The 16,818-nt window shown below is 42.7% G+C and overlaps 1 protein-coding gene across 20 annotated transcripts in view; it reads right to left on the bottom strand.

Annotated features, from left to right (window-relative positions):
* The window catches only part of LOC120562569 (plectin-like), a 175,450-nt gene that overhangs the window by 11,474 nt on the left and 147,158 nt on the right, over window positions 1-16,818 (bottom strand). For 15 of the 20 annotated variants that reach the window (XM_039806326.1, XM_039806327.1, XM_039806330.1 and 12 more), the window contains 21 exons: window positions 16,124-16,217; window positions 15,566-15,720; window positions 15,134-15,455; window positions 14,956-15,033; window positions 14,684-14,845; window positions 14,463-14,567; window positions 14,254-14,349; window positions 13,820-13,945; window positions 13,497-13,649; window positions 13,233-13,387; window positions 12,240-12,366; window positions 11,678-11,861; window positions 11,535-11,558; window positions 9,662-9,819; window positions 8,559-8,737; window positions 8,320-8,458; window positions 7,248-7,604; window positions 7,046-7,129; window positions 6,680-6,784; window positions 6,425-6,523; window positions 1,132-4,485 (listed from right to left, as the gene is read on the bottom strand). In XM_039806326.1, the coding sequence (XP_039662260.1) occupies window positions 1,132-4,485; window positions 6,425-6,523; window positions 6,680-6,784; window positions 7,046-7,129; window positions 7,248-7,604; window positions 8,320-8,458; window positions 8,559-8,737; window positions 9,662-9,819; window positions 11,535-11,558; window positions 11,678-11,861; window positions 12,240-12,366; window positions 13,233-13,387; window positions 13,497-13,649; window positions 13,820-13,945; window positions 14,254-14,349; window positions 14,463-14,567; window positions 14,684-14,845; window positions 14,956-15,033; window positions 15,134-15,455; window positions 15,566-15,720; window positions 16,124-16,217 (6,256 nt within the window). The remainder of the gene's footprint in view (window positions 1-1,131; window positions 4,486-6,424; window positions 6,524-6,679; window positions 6,785-7,045; window positions 7,130-7,247; window positions 7,605-8,319; window positions 8,459-8,558; window positions 8,738-9,661; window positions 9,820-11,534; window positions 11,559-11,677; window positions 11,862-12,239; window positions 12,367-13,232; window positions 13,388-13,496; window positions 13,650-13,819; window positions 13,946-14,253; window positions 14,350-14,462; window positions 14,568-14,683; window positions 14,846-14,955; window positions 15,034-15,133; window positions 15,456-15,565; window positions 15,721-16,123; window positions 16,218-16,818) is intronic. The other 5 variants (XM_039806334.1, XM_039806319.1, XM_039806324.1 and 2 more) reach the window with 2 other exon arrangements.

Here is a 16,818-nt window from a genome sequence, read left to right as displayed (position 1 = left end):
CGCTCCTGATGGAGCAGGTGGACGGAGATGGAGTGGGGGGAGGAGGAAGGGGCACAACAGGTGCAGGTGGTGTGTTTGGAGGCCCACGCTCCATGGCTGCAGCAATCCTCTCCAGACTTGAGGAGATGTGCCCGAGAGGCCGCAGCAACATCGCAACCCGGCCAAGACAGGCATTTATTACTTTGCCGCATCTCGGACAACTCCCGCTAGCATGTGCCAGGCAAATCCCCCGTTATAATAGCAATCCGCCATGGAACAAGCGCGCCTGCTCTTAAATGGAATGTGAGATGACGCTCTGATTGGTTTATTGCACGTTACGCCCAAACCACACCTAGCTACTTCAGACCAACCCATTTTAGATTTGCGTCGGGCGCAAGAGTCATTTATCCCGCCGGCATAATAGCAACAGCGGCCGAGATCCGCCCACAAAGCTACTTGCGTTTCACGTTTGATACTTGCGTTTCAGATCGTTAAAATAGGGCCCAGAGTTTTGCATGCCTGACAAATAAGAATAAATATATCTGGTGAGGTGGAAGCCTGTTTGGTGGAGGTGTCTGCATGTCTTAATACAGCATTAACAATGAATACTGGGGATTGTTACAAATAGGAGAGTGATTGTTGGTAGAATGTCTTTTTCTTAGCCACTAATGGGTGAGTTTGAAGGTTTTTTGGATCCTGCAAATACAGCCAACATTCATGATTTAGGGGTTCTAGTAAATCTGTGGGTGCATGTATTGTAATGCAAGGCTATCTCTCTAATTGCACTAAAGATGAACATTTTGGCTAAATTGCTAATGAAATATAATTTTAATAATTTCAATCTGACTTCAAATGATGCGATTTATTTTGGAGCTGAGTTGCAACTGAGTGTTGAAATGGAAAGAAATATGAAGCATGTTTCAAAATGAAGAAACATTCCAGGATATGAGGGGTCATTCAGGGTGTGATCTGCATAAGCACAGTGCACTGTAATCACAAACATAAAATCATATTTTAAATCACAGATCTGGTTTCATGGTTAGTTTAGTCGAAGAAAAGAATAGAGGAAATTTAAAGAAAGTATTGTGTTAGTTTTAAGATAGAGTTAACAATGACATAAGCTGCTCTGTTATGCCATTTTTGACACAATACCTCTTTAGACTTATTTTGAAGTTCTGCAGCCTCCTTTTTCAGTCTAGACTTCTCCTTCTCAAGGTCTGCGATTGCGTTGCGTAAATCGCTAGCCTCTTTGCTGGTACTGAGTCTCTCGTATTCCAGTTTTTCCACTACAGTCATTTTTTCTTTGGTGGCTATTTCAGTCTCATGAAGACGGGCAGCAATGTTATCAGCTTGTTTCTTGAATTTTTTTGCCTCCTCTTCAGCTTTGGCCTGGGCTTCACTGAGCTGCGAAACCTGAAGTTTGAGTTTTTCGGATTCGGCTATGATCTCCAATTGCCTTTTCCTCTCTGCTTCAAGTGACTTCTGGTATTCCTCAGTTTCCTCTTCCAGACGCCGTTGCATTACTTGTTTATCCTCCAGCAGCTTTTGTGCCTGCTCCTGAGCCAAGTCCTTCTGTCTTTGGAGCATTTCTGCTTCTGCTTTAAGCCTAGATGCCTCTTGTATGGCCTGCATTTTCTCTTTAAGCATTTTATCTGCAAGAGCTCGTTGATGATTGAGGTCGTCTTCTGCAATCTGTCTCAAGCGTGCAGCCTCTTGGGATTCTACACTAAGTCTAGCAGCGTCCTCTGCGAGCCTTTTCATATTTTCAGCCTCCTCGGCGAGGAATTTCTGTGTGTTGTCTTTGTCTTTCTTGATGAGGCGTTGATTTTCTTCCTCAATTCTGATTTTCAGCTTGAGTAGCTCCTCCATCTGAACCTTGACTTTGAACAGCTCCTCCTCCACCTGGCCCCTTTGTTTGACAGCATCATCAACCTCGTCCTTCAAGCGCTGCAGCTCTTCATCCAGGAGAGATTTCTGTTTATCGGTATCCTCAAGCTTCAGTTTGACCTTTGTGAGCTCTTGCTCCACTTGGAACTTCTGTTTCAGTGTTTGCTCTGCCAGTTTTTTGTGCTTCGCCATGTCGGCATCGGCCTGTTCCTTCTGCTTGAGGGCTGAATTTTCTGCTTGTGCTCGTTTAGCAGCTTCAAACTCAGCATCCTTCCGCAACCTTACGGCATCCTCCTGAGCTTTGGCTTGGATTGCAGCTTCTTGCTCGGCAGCTGCCCTTTGCCGTTCTGCTTCCTCTGCTTGTTGACGAAGGAGAGCTGCCTCCCTCTCTGCCTTCTCCTTAGCAGCCTCTGCCTCTTTGGCAAGCTTCTTGGCTTTCTCGTACTCTTCCTTAAGCTTCTTCTGCGTGATGCTATCTTCCTTCTGTTGGGCGAGGACACTTTGGACTTGCTGCTCAGCGGTACTGCATTTCAGGGCTGCTTGTTGTGCTGCAACGATCTGTTTTTCAGCTTCGACGTCAGCCTCTTCTTTCTGCTTTCGGGCCTCTTCTGCTTTCTTCTTCAGACGATCGAGCTCTTCTTGGGCGACCTTGCGCTGTCTGGCCGCCTCTTCCTCTGCAGCAGTGATCTTCTTAACCTTGTCCTCTGCTTCCCTCCTCTTCTTCTGCTCCTCGAGGGCAAGCTTTCGTTGTTTTTCTGCCTCCTCCTCTGCCCTCAGTTTGCTTTGTTGAGTTTCCTCTGCAATGTTTTTCAGTTTGTTCAGTTCTAGCTCCAGATCAAGTTTTCCAGATGAAGCCTTTTCAAAGTTGAGCTTAAGAATTCGGATTTCTTCTTCAACAACTCGCCTCTGTTTCAGTGTGTCATCCACTATTGCCTTTTGTCTTTCCATTTCCGCCTCAGATGATTTTTTGAGTAGGAGGATCTTTTCATCAATCTCTAGCTTATGTTGGTTGGCCTGATCTTCAAGAGCTTTTCTCTGGTAAGCATCGTCCTCAGCTTGCCGGCGGAGTCTTTCGTTTTCAGCCTCCTTCTCTTTCAATGCAATTTCAGCCTCTGTTTTTAAACGAGTGGCTTCGCTGATTGCAGCCAGCTTCTCTTTGAGAATCCTCTCAGCCTCTGCTCTCTGGCGAGCTGCCTCTTCCTCAGCAACTTGCCTCTGATGCTTGGCCTCCTCTGCGATGGCTCGAAGCTTGCTTGCTTCCTCAGCCACGTCCCTCATCCTGGCAGCTTCAGCCTCAAGAAGTTGTTTGCTCTTCTCCGTGTTGGACATGGTCTCCTTTTCTGCCTTGGACTTAAGCTGAACGAGTATATCCATTTCACTCCTCACTTTGGCCAGTTCATCCTCCAGCTGTTTCCGTTGTTGTTGCGCTGCAATGACTTCATTCTTCAGGCGGTAAAGTTCATCTTCAAGGAGGGATCTCTGCTGTTCTGCGTTGTCAAAGTCTGCCCTAAGTCGAATCAGTTCCTGTTCGGCGGTGAGTTTCTGCTGAGCCGTGCTCTCAGCTACCTTTCTTTGCCGCTCAAGTTCTTTCTCGGCCATATCTTTTTGCTTCAGAGCGGAGTCTTCAGCCTTGGCTCTCTTTTTAGCCTCACGCTCAGCCTCCTCCTTTTGTTTCTCAGCTTCTTCTTGAGCAAGGCTCTTTTTGTGGGCTTCTTCCTCGGCCTGGAGTCTAAGACGGAGGGCCTCATTAGCTTTTTGCCTCCATTTCTCAAGCTCTTTTTCTGCCTCTTCTCTGGCTTTTATAGCATCCTCCTGTTGTTTCTTGAGATGTTCTGCTTCTTGTTGCAGCTGAAGGACAGCGCCGTGCTCTTGTTTGAGGGATTCTTCCAACTTCGAGGTCTTTTCTGCAAAGGACATGTGTTTGCTCTGGAGCTCAGCCGCGGCACTCTTCTGGGCTGCCACTTGGGCAACCTTGATTTGCCTCTCCTTTTCTAACTCCGCTTGCTTCACTTGCCTTTCAGCCTCCTCGGCCTGCATCTTGAGGTTTTCAAGGTCTTCCAGAGCTTTCTGCTTTTGCTTAGCAGCTTCTTTCTCTGCCTGGGATTTGCGTTTTAGTTCTTCCTCTGCCATGCGCTTTTTCTGGGTCTCTTCATTGACTTGTTTGTGGAGCTTCTCAGCTTCTTCCTGGGCGGCCTTTCGGAGTCTCTCAGCTTCAGCTGCTCTGTTACGAAGTTCCTGGAGCTCAGATTCGGCGGTAGACTTTTGTTTTAACGTCGTCTCAAGTTGGATCCTGATGATGTGGATTTCCTCCTCAATCTTGGTCCTGCTGTAAAGAGCCTCATCCACCTGTTGACTTTTGTTCTTGATCTGCTGCTCGGAGAGGTTTTTGAGCTCCTGCAGTTCCAGCTGGATGTTGTGCTTTTGCTTTTCTGCATCCACAGCAGCAACCTCTCTCTTGCTTACTTCTTCCTGCATTCTGAGCTTCAGCTCTTGAGCCTCTTTCTCAGCTTTGGCAATGGCCTTTGCGTGAGCCGCAGCTAACTGCTTTTGTTTGTCTAACTCAGCCTGCATCTCGGCCATTTTTTTCTGCTCTTCCGCTTTGAGTTTCTCTGCAGTTTTCTACATTAGTGGAAGCAAATAGTAAAGAAAGGATTATAATCAAGCATGATATGTTAAAGGTAGCACTTTACATTAACTAGCTCAAAACCGTGCAGATTAAAATTGTAATTACTGTAGTAATCACAGCCTAATCACACTGGAATAAGAGCAATTTAATGTACTGTATTACCCAGGCAATGTTAATGTTAAGGTTAGCTCAAAGATCAATCACTAGACGTAAATTAGATGCACATTCATCAAAGTGATGTTAAATTCACGATGCAATGAAAATAATTAATGACAAGACAATTCAGGAAAAAAAATGGATGATAGGGATGAATGAATAAATGTATGGAAACAAAATATCACTTCACAACACAGCATCAAATCATATGGCATGCAACTGTAGCTGTAGCACTAACTTTCAAAAACTGCATCATACATGTGATTCCAATAATAATATATACTACAATTTAACTTTTAATTATGATCAAATTGTTGAAAATAATTTGTTGAAATGTAGATTTCAATTTTGAATAGCATAAGTGGCAGGACAATTCATATTTTCATGTATACGAATTTCCCACACATTTATTTGATAAAGACATTATATTAACATATTGCTATGTTTGATGTAAATGTCCAGTTGTTTAAGGTTGGGCTCTGTTGAAATGTTTTTTTTATTTTTATTTAAATTGTATGTGTCCAGTGTGGGATTTCTTTCTGAAAAAAAAGGCTGAATGCCTCATGTTACAGTATTATTCACACTATTCACTCAGACTAGCTTGTATCTCATCCCATGCACCGGGGGTTCTTTAAATCACTCTTTGCTACAAAATGGAAGGGAAGCAAAGGCAAAGTCAAGGATAAGAGGTTCAGATGTGACCGTAAAATTAGGAAACCAGTTTATGACTCCAGGAAGTGTCAGAAAGTTGAAAAGTGATAAAAAAAAAGAATATTGAGCACATAGTGGAAGTGTGGAGTAGTAGTGGAAGTGTGGATAGTAATTCTATAAAAAGTTGCAGTGAAAGCAAAAGAATAAATATGCCATGAAAAGCCAAAATGCAGTTTGTGAGGAACACAGGTGTTAGCATGACAGAGGGAAACGGAGAGTATACGTTACAGTAGGTATTTGAAACACTGTGAACAATTTACCTCTTTAATGCTCAAACAAGTTAAGCATTCATCATGGCAAAGCACTGGCAAGCAGTTAAGAGGAGCAAAGAAACAAACAAAACATTAGGGTTAGAAAAGAATGTGAAACTTTAAACTTGGTTAATTTAGGGGGAAAAGGAGAGCTGAAGACCACGATAAGCAGACCGAAACAGAGTCTCCACTTTGATTTTAACCCGAGGAAATGAAGTGGCCAAATGGATAAGGAAAGGAAAGGAAAATTGTAGTGAAAGAAAGAACCCCTCCTTCTAAATCTACAACGCCACAACGCACAAAAAGAATGGAGATGGAGTAGATACTGCAAACACACAGTGTACTGTATTTGTTTAGTATAGTTTTAGATTGACATTGGGAATTATGGCCTCAATGTAGCTTCCTAATGAATAATCTATTTAAACGCTGCATTCACTTGAATGTAAACACACTCAAACCTCATTCATCATATTTGTTTGCAACTCTTATTTTAGTGATGTTTTTCTCACCGTTTCACTAATCCTTTGTCTTAATATAATCTGATATAATCTACTAAAAGCCACAAAATATGTGTTTCTTTGGCTAATAGATCAGCTACAGCATGCCAATGTTTCACGCATAACCAGTGCGAAGGAGCCATTTGTCACCCGTACATTAATGTAATGTGTGTGTGTGGGTGTGTGTCTGTGTGTGTGACACACAGTGCGTGCATGCATGATCGGCGGACAATCTCATTTGGTTGAATATTTGGTTGGTTGGTTAGGTTAATGTTAAAATTTAGTTTGTTTGGGATCCTCAGCCAGTTGTCACGCACCTCCTCGTCCTCCAGGCGGCGCTGTGTGTCGGTGATGAACTTGATGTACTGACTAGTCAGAGTCATCAGCTCGCTATAGCGGGTCCTCAGTGTTACATACTGATACAGGGAGAAACAACAAAAACACTCATGTCAATTTCAGCTTCATGCACGTCTTTCTTTCACAGTGAAATCAGTTCATGGTTAAGTTGTCCTTTGTCAGAATGTTCACTATTTTCTCGAAGCTGTATCCGACACGGCTTCTAACAAACAAACCTCCTGAATGATGTTGTCAGAAGCAGAATCCAGTTTGGATTTCTTCAAGGGAGAAGCAAGAGGATCCACCTGAGCTTTGTAGGCGACCAACTGGAGTTCATAGTCCTATTTGGGGAAAAAAAAAAGAACATCTTCCACACATCAGTTATGCCACACGTGCTTTCTCTAAATGCTCCGAGTCCTTGTTATTTTATATTTTACTAAATGTTACTATTTCAATTTTATATTTCTGTTTGTTATTTAAACTGTCATATTAAGAGCTGCTAAACTGTGTTTTGTTGTTGTGAAACAATGACAATAAAGATATAATCTATAAATTACAATATTTTCAATAATTCTAGCAAACTAGTGTCGTTGAATGCTCACCTTAATGGTGTCAATGTAGCCTTTAGCATATTTTTGACACTCATCGACCTTGTCTTTGTTATTCTCAATCTCCTCCAGCAGTTTCTGTTTGAAAAAAGGTTTAAATTAAAAGCCAAGCTAACTTGTTAACGTGAACATTGTAAGGACATAAATGCTGAGGAAATAAGAATCCTGGTAATATGAAGCGCTACACAATATATACCTTCTCCTGGGCCAGTTGTTCTTTGAGAGTTTTGCTGTCATTGATGGTCACCGCCTGGATCTTCTCCTGCCTCTGCTTGGCGTCAGAAATCCAGGAGATCAGCCAGTCGTAGCTCTCCCGATAGTAGCCTAGCTGGCGGCCGAGCTGCTCTAGCTCTCTCTGGCGAATGTCCATCTGGGCGAACACGGCCCTCCAGCGGTCCTGGAGACTGGACCGGAGCTGGCGGAAGTGGTCCAGCTCGGTGTCGCGCTCGCTGTGCACACGTGACATCTTGTCGCTCACCGTGGTCGCCTTCTTAAGCTCTTCTTCCAGAGAGTCAAACACTGGCTGTTCACCTTCTGCCTCAGCTCGCATTTTCTGCGCATTTCATAAAAATAAAAGAAAAAGAGCCAGTCAGCAGTGAACAAACAAGGTCAAAATCACCAGTTAACACCAGGCTGAACTACTTAATGGAAACAATTCCCAATTGGTTCATGGGACGATTTGTATTTTCTTTCTTCGTATGCAGCCACTGCTATAGTCGTTCCCAAACTTTTGCCATCCTGTTGTAGGCCTATTAGTTATACTTAAAACATCTGTTTTCCATGCCTATAAAGCGCCTTTGAATTGAATTGAGATCAGCTGTTTCTCCGTGATGGGGCAAAGAGAGAGAGAGAGGTACGCAACAATCACGTTTTTTTCCACGATAGGATAGTCGACGAGACCCAATGCGATTCGACAGGGAGATAGGCAGTCGAATCAGGCTCCTTAGATTGAATTGTATAAATATTTTCTTGCCTCTGTTTTGGTAGTAGTGGTGTTTGGTGTAGCTTCGTCTGCCTTACGTTTACCTGGCAGTCCTTTCACAAACGTGTCCATGCTTTTCTAGCTCTGCAGCAGAACCATGCATTATTTATTTATATTTAGCGTCGCCATGCCCCCCCCCTCCCGTTATCATTTCAGCCCCCCCCCCTCAGGGGGCGCACCCTCCAGCTTGGAAACCACTGACATATACAATCACTTGAGAAAGATCTCCTCTAACAGATGTTGTATTCCTGAACCGAAACACTGATTAAAATAATTATATGTTTACCTTAAGCGTTGTTCTGTAAGTCTCTACTTCCTTGACGTCGCTGGGCACGGTGTGAACATCGCGCAGACACTCCTCGTACTGCTTGAGAACTCCCTCAGCACCCTGAGTGTTACGGATGACCATTTCCACAGTCTTCAGCCTGGGGCAAGAAACAAAAAGTAAATAAAATAGCAAGGCATACAGTAGGGTCATTAGTGCGTTTTCTCTTAACCCTCAAGAGCGATCGGCTGGGGACTCACTTCTCGAGATAAACCGAGGAGAGCATGTAGGTATGATCCATCTTCTGCACAGTGAGGTCAAGCTCTGAGCGCAGGACAGGAGCTGACGCAGACTGCTGAGGGGAGGCCAACACCTCCTGTGTTTTCACAGATACCTTACCAAGGTCCTTCTTTAGGCCCTCAAGCGTCACGTGGACTTTCTGTACAGCAGAAGAAGACAACAAGAGTTAACAACATGTGAAGTCAAAGAGATGAGAGTCAAAAAAAAAAAAATAATGACTGGAGAAATCCCAACCAAACTGGTATTGTGAGCGGTTTCCAAAACAGGTGTTACAAGGCACCTTTATCATTTTAATTATCTGCAACTTGTAATGGGAAAATTACATTTAAGCACAATTCCTTATATTTTCATGTTTAATTCGTACTTTACTTCTCTCACAAATGCTGAAAGAGTTTCTCATTCCCACATGCAGATTTTGATTCTAACTTTGTGAGACGTCCAGTCTGGAACATAATGTGAGCACGGTTTGTCTGAACAGATAGGGGCTACAAGGTCGCCCTAAAACTCTCTAGTTTTCCCATGCCAGTTAAGATGTAACTGGGGGGTGAAAGTCGTACCGGGAGGAGGAGGCGAAATGGCTCCAAGATGTCTCTTGTATTTCTCTGATTGTCTTCATGTGTATCAGATTGCCTGTAAGAACTGTAGCGTCATAATAATCTAAGTGCGTGTGTGCTGTCACTCTGAAGATGCATATAAGCCTAGTGTTCTTGTTCACTCATTAGAGAAACTGACTCCACACTGGGCTGCGGCCTTTTGTGAAATCATGTTGCTCCTATATTTGCAAATATATCTTTTTTAATAAAATACAAAAACCCAACTTGGTGTTTAGTCTCAGTCTGTCTTATTTGTTTCAATTTACTAAACTCTGAAAAACTCCCCCCCTGCTGCAAAGGAAACTTCCACGACAAACTCTCTCTGAACTTTCCACCCGATTCAAGCCTAGTGGCACATAATATAGAGTCAAATACAGAGGCGGGTAGTAGCAGTCTCCCTATGGTTGCTAATATCTAATTAATATGGTAATGTAGTGTAATTAATATGGCCACGTTGCTATGTGCAGTACCTTCTGCTCTGTTCCCTTCTGAACACATTCTTTCAGAGCTTCCTTGTCCATGGGTCTGCGTATGCGAGCCACAGTCCCAGCCTCACAGTCCTCTATACGCACTCGCAGGTCCTTGATCTCAGAGATGTAGTTCTTACACAGAGACTCATCCTGTTGACCTGTGGAGCAGCATATGTCTTAGTTTAGAACAGATGAATAAACTATGTATTAAGACTAAAAGCAAGGTTTGGAGGGATTGTAGATTAAGATTATACAATAGATAAAGAAATACTATCACACACCTTAGCCATCTTAGACTTTAGACATCGACCACATATTTGCTGTGCACGTAAGCACGGTCATACATGCAGCTCTTTGTGTGTTGTGACACAAACACACGCAGCTCCATATACACTACTGTTATAGCATACGGTATATAGTAGGGCTTAACATTTTCTGTCCCGAGAGCAGAGGTACACTCTCCTGGGAATAAACCTGAGGGTTTCTAACCTGACCTATTAATAATTATTAAGGCAAAACAACACTATTTGTGTTAATCAACATTAGAATATACATAACATATACTTTGCTTGCAGCTTGATCTTCGCAATAGCTGCGAGGAATATAAAATGCCAAGTTCATTGTCTGTGATCAGCCTCATGGAAGTGATATTTGACAATTTGTCATTGTATAAACAAACACAATTTGCTAAAGCAAGTCATTTGGTGTTTTAAAAGCCATTCTATTAAGCTGAGACAGATTCCATATTATGTTAGAATCCAGAAGCTGCTGGTGCAATCTTTTGAAATATTTCCACGCAAGGCTTGTGGCAGACATTGTTTTTTGTTAGCATAATTTAGATGATAGAAGCTACAATGCATGAATTTGGTGGGCCAAAGTTACCGTAGTGCTGCTAAGTTTGACATCCCTGCTGACTCCGAGGATTGCATCCACTCGGGATGATGTAAAGAACGTATGTATTTCTGTAGTGATACTATATGTCTATTTTGTTTAGGCCTAGAACAAAAAACAGTTTTTCCCGTTATTATTTTTCTCAGGAAACGGGAAATAGTTTGGATGTGCATTTCAGGGAATCCTGGAATTAAGGACGTAGCAAGTAAGTTCCACCTAAGTAACCACAACATGAGAGGACATAGCTGCATGACAAAAAGCACAACAAACCGTAGTCTAACGCACAAAATATGGATTTGTGCAGAGCTGCAAAATAAAATAAAAGCAACGTGGGAACCAAACCAACATGCAGTCACTCAGAACTCTACTCTAACACTTATGGTTATCTTTGAACATCTCATCCAACGCTTAACCCTTGTGTTGTCTTCCATTGGACCATGCACGTAGGTCCTCCCGGGTCAAAACTGAAAATCAACACTTTTTCTGTCGTTTTTGTCCCTTTTTTCAACACTTTTGTCCCTTTTTTCAATGTTTTTGGCGCTTTTTTGCCGTTGAACGCTTCTTTTCACTACTTCAGTACTATGTATAAACAACACTCACACCAACTTATTATTAGTTTTACACATATTTTTGGAATTCATTGTCAATAAACCTAATTTATATGAACGTTCAGAGAGGATACTGTTTCGAAAACATTTCAATGTCTTTTTCAAATGCTTAAACAATTGAACAAAACACCCAAAATTCAATGAAAGTAGAGATCCGATCTCTTGTTGTACTTGCGAAGGGCGTTGTAAGGAATCATCCATCTGTGTTATTTTTGGGTAAATAAAAGTAGGTAGTTAAAAAGGAATAATAGTAAATATGACCCGAAGATAACACAAGGGTTAAAAGCGTGTACACACACACACACACACACACACACACACACACAAACACTATCTCGGTGAGCCGTAGCTTTGACTGGCTTGCCATCACTCACCTTTGAGCCTAACAACCTTTAGTCCTGAAAGGTGAACGACAATTATATATACTGTAAAGCTGCTATTTGCTTATTTTATGTTCCCTTTATATATCCATGAATTACGGAAACGGCAGTTTGTTATTGAGAGACATTTTCTTTACCTTTCTCCATGGAGCGAATCAGGTTGTCGAAATGCTGGGTGGACTTGGTGTAGTCCTCCTCGACCTGCATGCGGTCGGCGGGGCCAAAGAGCTGCGAGTCCTGGCTGTCACGCATGTAGTCCTGGTAGTGGAGCTCCAGGTTCCTCATCAGCAGCCTGTACTCCTCTGGTTTCATGGATTTGAACTGCTCAGGGGGGAGAAGAATGGGGGAGGGATTAGGAGGCGGGGCTCCAGTGCGAATTCTGAAAAGCTTGATGCTATTATTTTATTTAACTATGTAAGTTTTGGTTCAGAGGTTTATTTCATGGACCAAAATGTACAGAATCATTAAAGCACAGACAAAACCTTGATTTATTTATTTAGATTAGATTAGCTATTTACAGCTAATGGAAGGTTTGGTCGTCTTTTCTAATAAGTACAGTTGTATGTTGTTCAATAATACATAAAACAAAATGAAATACTATGCTTTTTGTATCGTTCTTTTATCTGCCACACACAGGTTAGCTTGAGATTAATAGTGACTTCTTCTTTCTTTTTATTGCATTAAAGTGTTAACGCTCACCATGGTGATGTTCCAGGAGCGTATCTGTGTGAAGTCTCTCATCAGATACTGCCATGACAGCAAGCTCTTCATGTCTATATGGAGCGTCTGCCACAGAGACACCATCTGCTGATGACCTGCATCCAGACTGGAGTAGGAGAGGAAGGCAGACAGCGCAAAAATTAAGAAACAGGCCGTACTCTAGAGATTATACCTCGCTATTTACAAAGTATTACACCCCTAGGTACTTGGTTTCATGTGTCAGAGATTGGATTGGTTGACAGAAGCAGAATTGCATTCTTGAATTGGTTACCAGTTAAAAGTTATCTGTAGCATTACATATTCCCCCCCCCCCCACAAAAAAAAAACACAAAAAAAACACATTTCCCATGAACCCTACTGCTTCGAGACTGTATAAAAATGTGGTTACCTCTAGGGCTGGGTATCGCCAATGATTGCGCAAATCGATTCGAGTCACAAAGTCTGATTCGATAACACTTCCCATTTTGATTCGATATTAATTAGGTTAGGGAAATTTCAGTTACAATACCAATTTTGCTTGGATATAGGCTACTGTAAAAGAGATTCTCAGAGAATTGATGTTGTATATTTTACAAGCAAGGAGCAACCCTCAAATAGTTTAAATGTTTACATTAAGAATTGTCCCACAAAAAGTTTATGTTTGAAGTACTTTTTACTTATACAACCGTGGTGAAAAGGCATATATTAAAAAAAACTGATTTCTGGATTTTATGAATCTGTATCAGATCGCTCCAACAATTTTACTTTGGAGAATCAATTATTTGACCCGAGCCCTAGTTAACACTACCACTGTCAATAACATCTGTGAATGATTTGCCATATGAATTAAGCTCACTATTGGGTTCAGTGTTTTTTGACACTGTATTAGAAAAGAAGTGGAGTTTAATAGCCAGCGTGTGGCTAAGTTGCTACATTACTCAGTTTACGTATATACACGGCTGCCACGTAGGGGACTCATTTTTTTTTTCCCACCTGGACACACTGTCCATGGCATCCTTGTTGACTGGAGGCACCATGAAGCAGACAGAAGGCACCAGCGCCTCGTGTCCAGAGTGGTTCAGGACCTTCCACTTGAAAGGCTGCGAGTTGTTGAGGAGCGCACACTCGTCTCCTTTATGGACGGTGATCTGAAACACGATCCACGATTTGATAAATACACACATTAAAAGAGGAGATACTGAGGTTCTGCGACGCGTATGGCCACTCTGGGCTGTGAACGAATCCCAAATCACTCACCTCCTGTTGCTTGAAGTCGCAGACAGCCTGAATGGGCAGTTTGCCTTTGATGGAGGTGGTGGGGTTGCGCGGTTTCAGCTGGATGATGGACTTGGCTCTCTTGTTCAGGCCGGTCGCAAGAGTCTTGAATTCATTCAGCTGTTCTCTCTCCTCCTGGTGAAAAACAAAATAACACAAACAAGATTAGAATAAAATAATTCCCAGTTTTTGAATATGAAAAATTGTCATCATCTTGATATTCTTTCGTATTCTTTCTTATTCTCATCTGGCATCATTAAGTGCATGAGCAGCTGGATATACCCATGCGAGCAGTCTTCACTCACCACAGCATCCTGCAGCAGATCCTCCAGGCGCGTGGCCGTGGTGGAGCGATCACAGCTGTACTTCTTTTTCATGTTCTCTTGCATTTTATTCATCTTGTCCTGAGCCTCTTTCACGTCAGCAAAGAACTGCGAGGAAAGGACACCATGGGGGACAGAACATTTGACTCTGTGCTCTATGAACATTGGAGGATGTTTATTGTAGGGTGCAAAATTACCTTTTTTGTCCAACAGCCAAATGGCTAGCGAATTTTTTTAATTTTACCAGCCACTCAATAGATTACAACTTTGTTTGTTTTTTTTGGTGCTGGCGAGCGAATCAAATCTACTAGCCACGTGCATATTTTACCAGCATTTGGATGGTGGATGGTGCTAATTTTGTACCTTGGTAATTGGAATTCCACAGATCATTTTTCATTAATATCACTGTTCCATACCTGGTAATAGGCTGTGTTTTCTTTGAGATGAGCCTCAATACAGCAGCACAGCTGGAGGATCCAGCTCCACTGAGTCTGCATGGCGGCTGTGAAAGCCTGCAAGAGACGTGACGATGATGATGACAGTGCATTAGTTGACGGCTCACTCAGTAGCTTTTATTCAGTACGTGGACGTTTACTGCTCAGCTCGGGTTGACTAGAGTAATTACCTCGACGGTCTTCTTGCCAGGATGTGCATCCCTGACCAGTTTGTCCCCCATGACCTGGAGATCATTGACTTTCTTCTCCCTCAGCTCCAGCTCTCTCATGAGACCCTGAACATTTGAAACATGAAACAGTTAATGGCAATCTTGGGGGGAAAAAAAACCATGTGCATTCATTTAATTAATTTATCTAAACATCTTTGACAAAATCTTCTTCTAAAACGCACCGAGTAGTTGTCTTTCTTAGCCGTCATGTTGGTGTTCCTGTCGCTCCAGTCGAAGTTGACCTCCTCCTCTTCTTTGTCGTTCAACCACATCAGCTCTTTAGTGGCAGCGCTGACGAAGGCGTGGAGGGAATCCAAGTTCCTGAGACGGGACTTGGAAGTATTCTGAAAGAGGAAAGTTGAAAAGTTGATTTAAAAAAATCAGCATGAAGATACCCACACCTACAACGTAAAGCTTTCCCATTCAGCGCAGTTTGAAATCTAGAAATATTTACCAGTAGTTTGCCATACTGAAGGTCCAGTTTGCCCATGTATTCTCTGTACGAGCCCTTGCTGACAGGAGATATCTGGCTCTGCAGAAAACAAAAGATGCAACAGAGGTTACTTTTAAAATCGACAGCACAACGTCGGACAGTGTGTAATCCAATCCAGTGGTTCTGATAAGGCTGCTACCTCGTCAGCCCTGGCCCGTTCAATCTTGGAGCGGAAGTCCTCCACCGTTTGGTGCAGGCCTCTGTGGCTGCCCAGCTGGGACTCCACAGAGGGCAGATCAGAGCCCCACTCTGCTCCATCGATGCGAAGCTGGTTCTCCTCCACCCAGGCCAGGAGGTCTTTGACATAGCGAAGGGTTACATCATCTTTCTCAGGCCGACCTTTCATGGTGGACTGCTGGGAGACCTGCGTCTGGGTAAACTTGATGGTCGTCCCAGAGGACTTCAGGCGAAGGTTGTAATCGGTGCGCAGGTTCACCAGGCGCTCATGGAGGCGGTAAATCCTGTGGAGATAAGAAACACAGTACTTTTTACTGCTGCTTTTTTTTGTATCCAGAACTGTTTTCGTAACAGGGTTAAAAGTTCACTTGAATGCAATACCAGTCGCACCCACCTGCGGTACATCTCTTCAGCCTGAGGGTGGCGCCCATCCTTGAGTATCTGCACATCGTTGAAGAGCAGGCGGATCATGTTGTCTGCCTTGTCCAGCTCAGTTTCCAGCTCTGCTGTGTGCTGAGCTGGTTTCCCTGCATTCAGCAGACGAATGTCCTGAAGGGATGAAAGCCAATGAAAATATAAATTCTCATCTTCTTTTTTAAACTCCAACAAAATTAGAAAGGAAAATAAAGGCTTGTTACAGTGATTGACACAATGGATTTGAAATAATTGCCGGAAAAAGGCTTAAGAAGTCTGTACTTTGAACTGAATAAGACCATATGAGTGCTATGTATGCGGATGTCAGCAGCCATATCTTGCTCCAGACTGCTGAATTATTTTTAAAGATGGATTTAGTATTTAAAAAGCTTTGGGGAAAAAAATTAAATCCCAAACTCTTTGGTCACAATAAAATTAACAAAAGTCTAATGGTCTAAATTATCATCTTCTGGATTCTTTGTATGCTTTCACACACCAAAATGTAGTATTTCTAATGTAAGACTTGAGTGGGACTCACCGTCTGCAGCAGGGTCTCCAGATGGCTGAGTTTCCCATCGCACGACACTGACTCCATCTGGACTTTACTGACAATCCTCTGGAGCCTCTCGAGTCTGGATAAGATCGATAAAGAAAAATAAGATCAATAAATTAAAAGGCAAATTGTGATAATGCCTGTCCCACTTCCACAGTATCAACTCCCTCCTTTACATTTGTAGGCCTAGAAACCCGTGTTAGACAGCCACACTGCATTTAGACTAAAGATCACAACTTACGGCCACCTGCGCTGCAGCAAATACTCCAATTTATGAGGGTCACTCACAAATGCCATGCCTTAACTCTTTTATAAAGATGACAGTTCCAGCTACGAGAAAGTCAGTTCTTCTCACACTCCCATTGCGTCTTAGAGAAATACGGTGCCACGTAGCAGCGCAGAGCGAGACAAAGACATCCAGTCTGGTCATTCAGTCATTCCACGTCTCAAAACCATAAACAAGGCTATCAGACTGCAAGATGACCGGACAATCTCGTGACATGGAGACATTCCATTTTCCAGGCATGACGCAACGCTACTCTCAGAAAATTACCAATGTCTCATCCTATTTCATTAGACCTAATTATTTATTCATTTATTACGTGTCCAATTATGAGGGACACATCTCTCTTGTTTTGATACAAACATAACAGACTTTAACTAGAATCTTCTACCGAAAC

Source organism: Perca fluviatilis, chromosome 7, assembly GCF_010015445.1.
Source record: "Perca fluviatilis chromosome 7, GENO_Pfluv_1.0, whole genome shotgun sequence".
Taxonomy (NCBI): Eukaryota; Metazoa; Chordata; class Actinopteri; order Perciformes; family Percidae; genus Perca; species Perca fluviatilis.
This window is presented reverse-complemented; position numbering and strand designations above follow the sequence as displayed.